Source organism: Camelina sativa, chromosome 13, assembly GCF_000633955.1.
Source record: "Camelina sativa cultivar DH55 chromosome 13, Cs, whole genome shotgun sequence".
Classification (NCBI taxonomy): domain Eukaryota; kingdom Viridiplantae; phylum Streptophyta; class Magnoliopsida; order Brassicales; family Brassicaceae; genus Camelina; species Camelina sativa.
Genome location: NC_025697.1, coordinates 7409916 through 7414554, shown reverse-complemented (window position 1 = coordinate 7414554; position 4639 = coordinate 7409916). Strand labels below are relative to the sequence as shown.

Sequence of the window (4639 nt, the reverse complement as noted above, 5' to 3'; positions counted from 1 at the left end):
CGACGTCGTTTTGGTAGCTTAAATAAAATCAAAAAAGGTTTCTACTACCAGGATTCAAACCCACGTTAACCTAGCCCATCGTTTGTACAACGTAACCACTCGGATAGAGTGATTTACTTGGGATTGGTTAACAACGATGTAATATATTGTCTTTTGTCAATCTTGTTTTTCTAATGCAAACATATCGAATTTTTGTTTTGTATTTTTGAGTTCCACGAATTTTAGTAAAACCTAGATCTGGATTTTTCCTCATCCATCTATACTAGTAGTTTTGCAGCAACTTTTGACAAAAAATTTATTTAAAAAAAAATTAGCATTTAATGCATTAACTTTAATATTAGTTACCAAAAATTTCAAATTTAATTTTAGATAAGATTTAAAAAATAAGGTAATCTTTCTACATCATTCAAAATAAATATATGATTCCTTTCATTTTTATTTGAATTAATATTTAAATTATCTTGAATTATTCTATTTGTTTGCATTAGAAAAAGAAGATTTACGGAAGCCAATATATGACATCGTTGTTAATCAATCCCAAGGAAATCACTCTATCCGAGTGGTTACGTTGTACAAACGATGGGCTAGGTTAACGTGGGTTCGAATCTTGGTAGTAGCAACCTTTTTTTATTTTATTTAAGCTACCAAAACGACGTTTTATTGGCATCTGACTCAGCACCGTTAAATGACCAAGTAACACCGTTTACGGACATGTTGAAATCGGCTAGTTTAATAAAGTTTAGGTAGGAAATTTGAAATTTTAGTTTGTTCAGATTGATAATAGTACTATAGTTTGGGTATGAAAAAACGTTTCACAAATAGTCTGGATTGATTTTAGCTGTTTTCCTTTAGTTAAGTGTTACTGGTGTGTTCAAGCAAATTATCGAACCAATTAAGAAACCAACTCTAACTCGAAATTTGACCAACATTTATTAAACCAACTTACCAAAACCAAATCAGACCGGTTAACACCCTAGGGACATTACATAAGGATTTAATTCTCTGGTACCCTATGCAAGAATTCTTTTGTACGCACCCACTTTAATTCTACTACATAAAGAGGACGTCACAAGAAAACAGCGTCGTTTTGATTCTTCAAACTTGAAAGCGTGGAGGGGTGCTGTGACGGGGAAGACGGAGGAAGGAAGAGAAGAGAAATGGCGAATGAAGCGGTCAAGTATGTATGGGAAGGAGCAATTCCTCTGCAGATTCATCTCCACAAATCCGACGTTGCTTCTCACCCTTCTCCTCCTCCTGCTCTTGTAATCACTCACTCTTCTCCTCGATACCTCTAGCTTTTTTTTTGTTTTGATGGTCTGGTTTTCAAAATCGATGGTGCATATCTATTGTGTTTGGATCATGATTAAATTCTGGGTTTTAGGGCTTTTCTTTTCTTTGCGTCTTGAATCAAAATCCGATTCCGATGATCAAATTGTTACTCTGTGCTTGAAACGAGCAGTTGAATCGTGTATAAACTGCAATCGCGTGCTTATGAGTTTCTTTGTTTGTTTTCTCGCGATCGCATTTTGATCAGGTGTTAGCACCAAGAATAGGATATTTGCCTCTGTTGATTCCTCATATAAAGCCTTATTTCAAGGATTCACTTCCTCCTGGTGAAGATTCAATCTGGTTCGATTACAAAGGAGTTCCTTTGAAATGGTACGTCACTGTTCATCTCTCTGTTATAATAATGTGAATTTGTACCTGTGATGTGTTTTATGTAAGAGTGTGAAAATCTTCTTCTTTTGGTTTGAAGGTATATACCAACAGGCGTTCTATTCGATCTCCTATGCGCAGAACCAGAACGACCTTGGAATCTCACGGTGATTTCTTTTTTTCTTTCCTCTCAAATTCATTAGCTTATGTTTGAGAGATGGGCGTAGTGTATTGTGTTAAGCATTTTAAGTGAGCTTGAGGGCAGACTATTCTTGTAATCTAAACGTAGGAGGAAAAAAATTGGTGATCCACATTGTCATTCTCTTAGTCTACATCCCCATTTACTTAACCACAGAAAGGCACAAATTTTAGTTTTTTTTACTACAAGTAAAGCCCAATTTTTGGGGCACCTGTATGAGCATAACAGTCACAGTATGTTGTCAGTGGAATCTTTCATCAGTGTCTCTTGACTAGCAAGATTCACAAACTTTACTCTCTTTTGTCTTTGCAGTTCTTGAGCTTTTCAGAAATTCTTGTTTGTAGGTACACTTTAGAGGATATCCTAGCAACATACTGATACCCTGTGAAGGAGAAGATTCTGTAAAATGGAACTTTGTTAATTCTTTAAAAGAGGTTAGTGAAGATTTCTTGAATTTTTATGGCTTTCTTCTCATCTTAACTGAAACGTTAATTGCATATGGACTCTGTACATTGTTTCATTGGATTTCTCATCGTAAAACTGTGAGTTATTTGTTTTGCTCTAAGTGTGTGATTTCCTTCCACATCTTGATGATGTACTATCAATGTTAGAGAACACCTAGACATTTACAGCCATGCATTTTGTCTATGATAAGTTCAAAGGGTTATAAAATCTCATAGACTGTATTGGTGTAGCTGGTAATGACCGCAAATAGTTTTGTTAAGTATGCTGCAAGTGGTTTGTCGTTACCTAATGTTTTAGCCATAGGCTTCTCTTATGTTATGTTTTAACAATGCTTTACTCCTGCCCTAAGTTAGCAAACGGTAAATGATAAGAAGTTTTGACCTATTGAACTTATCCACTTATCTTGCAGGCACAGTATATCATCAATGGAAATTGCAAGAATGTTATGAATATGTCTCAGAGTGATCAAGAGGATCTATGGACCTCTGTCATGAATGGTACGAGTGGTCGATGATGTTAGACATATACAATACTAGCAGTCACAAATCCATTATCATTTTTGTTACACACTACTTTTGCGTTCAGCATTTTCAATGCCACTATTTGCATCAATCGGGGTATAACCTTTGGATATATGACCTTTTGAGTTAGTATAGAGTCTGAAAACCAATGGTTTGGCAGGTGATCTTGATGCCTACACAAAATTATCACCCAAGCTTAAAATGGCAACTATCGAAGATGAGTTTTCAAGAAAAGCAAGCTTGTCATCTCCACAATCTCGACAAGGTGCGACTGAGATGGATGTTGCTGGACAAATTAAGACAGGTTTGCCAACTATATACTCAGCTGAGGAAGTTACACCTTAGCACATTTTCTCATATTTGGAAAAGTGGTTTCAATTGGGAGTGCCATATTATCCTAGTTAGAAACAGTCAATAGTAGTTTTCGGTCTTCTGATGAATCCTCTAGACAGCAACAACTTAATTGGAAAAGAATATTGACCCCTCATAAATTGGTTGCATCTATTTCAGTGTTCAGTATTGGCTAAAATGATACAAAGTAATAGTGTCCTCATTGTTCTTGTGCAACCACTTTTTTCCTGATTCTCAATAATCGTTTCTCTCAGCAAGAGTTCCTGTTCGGTTGTATGTTCGGAGTATAAATCAAGATTTCGAGAATATTGAAGATGTACCTGGGATCGATACATGGGATGACATTTCCTACCTAAATCGCCCTGTTGAATTCCTCAGAGAAGAAGGTAAGATAATCACCTTAAAGATTCACATTCTTCATATTATCTTCATTGAAAAGAGATTGGCTGAGATTGGCTTTTCTGGCATATGGCTTTTCAGTCAATAGCTTCCATGCAGAGTGAATCCAACTGTTGTTGAATCTCTCCTTTGTGAGATACTAACTGATTTGTTCCACCATTAACAGGGAAATGCTTTACCTTACGCAATGCCATTGAAAGTCTCCTCCCAGAGTTCATTGGAGACAGAGCTCAAACGAGTGGAGAAGAAAGAAGCAGGGATGATGATAATACAGAAGAAGCAGATGGGTTGCTGCGGGAGATGGGTGAAATCAAACTGGCAAGGATCCAAGGGATAGAAATGAAACTAGAGATACCGTTTTCGTGGGTGGTAAATAACTTGATGAACCCAGAATTCTATCTCCATATCTCTGTTCTTGTGAAAGCTCCCCAAAGGTGAAAAGTAAGGAGATTCTCTGCAGTTACAATCCATCTGTGAATTGATCAAATTGTTATCTCGTTCGGTCTTGCAAAAGCCAAAAGAATCGATGATTTGTTTATATACAGCTACTTCCTGATGGAACCAGAACTCAGAATACAGAAAGAAAAGAAAAAAAAAAAGGTAGAAAGATTAGGAAATATTTGATTGACTCGTTGGTTCTTCTTTTACATTTGTTACTTGAACGATTTTCCTCTCTGGGCGAATTTGATTTCTTCTATTCATTCACAAGTAAAAAAGCATGAGCTCAAGTTCATAGAGAAATCCAAAATGTTGGTTAAAACAAAAGCACTGAGAGAGATGGACATAGACAAATCATTGTTTAATTTTTGTTTCCCAGTGACAAAACAAATGCGTGAAAAAATCACAATTTCTTTTCACTCAATTGGATTTAGCAAGTCTGGAAAGCGTGTTGTTGTAATCTTCGAGCTCTTCGTAGTAGACATCCCAAACGCATCGGACGCAGCCGCTACCGCAACAATCGCCAGGCTCTGGTTTCTCCGGCGGTGGAGGAACCGAAACCTCCTCCTTCTTGTTATCCTCCTTCTTCTTATCAGTCTCCTCCGTCGAA

At 36.7% G+C, this 4639-nt stretch overlaps 2 protein-coding genes across 2 annotated transcripts in view; one reads left to right on the top strand and one right to left on the bottom strand.

The window, feature by feature from the left end:
- Nucleotides 1058-4219, top strand: LOC104735762 (autophagy protein 5-like). Its single transcript, XM_010455610.2, has 8 exons — nucleotides 1058-1262; nucleotides 1535-1659; nucleotides 1757-1823; nucleotides 2200-2289; nucleotides 2730-2817; nucleotides 3002-3145; nucleotides 3447-3578; nucleotides 3758-4219. The coding sequence occupies exons 1-8, from the start codon at nucleotides 1158-1160 to the stop codon at nucleotides 4027-4029; spliced, it is 1023 nt and encodes a 340-aa protein (XP_010453912.1). The 5' UTR covers nucleotides 1058-1157; the 3' UTR covers nucleotides 4030-4219.
- LOC104735763 (UPF0651 protein YPL107W, mitochondrial-like) overlaps nucleotides 4301-4639 on the bottom strand; it is a gene marked incomplete in the record, with an annotated part of 1003 nt that continues 664 nt past the window's right edge. The window contains 1 exon segment of the mRNA XM_019235054.1: nucleotides 4301-4639. Coding sequence (XP_019090599.1) covers nucleotides 4450-4639 — 190 coding nt within the window.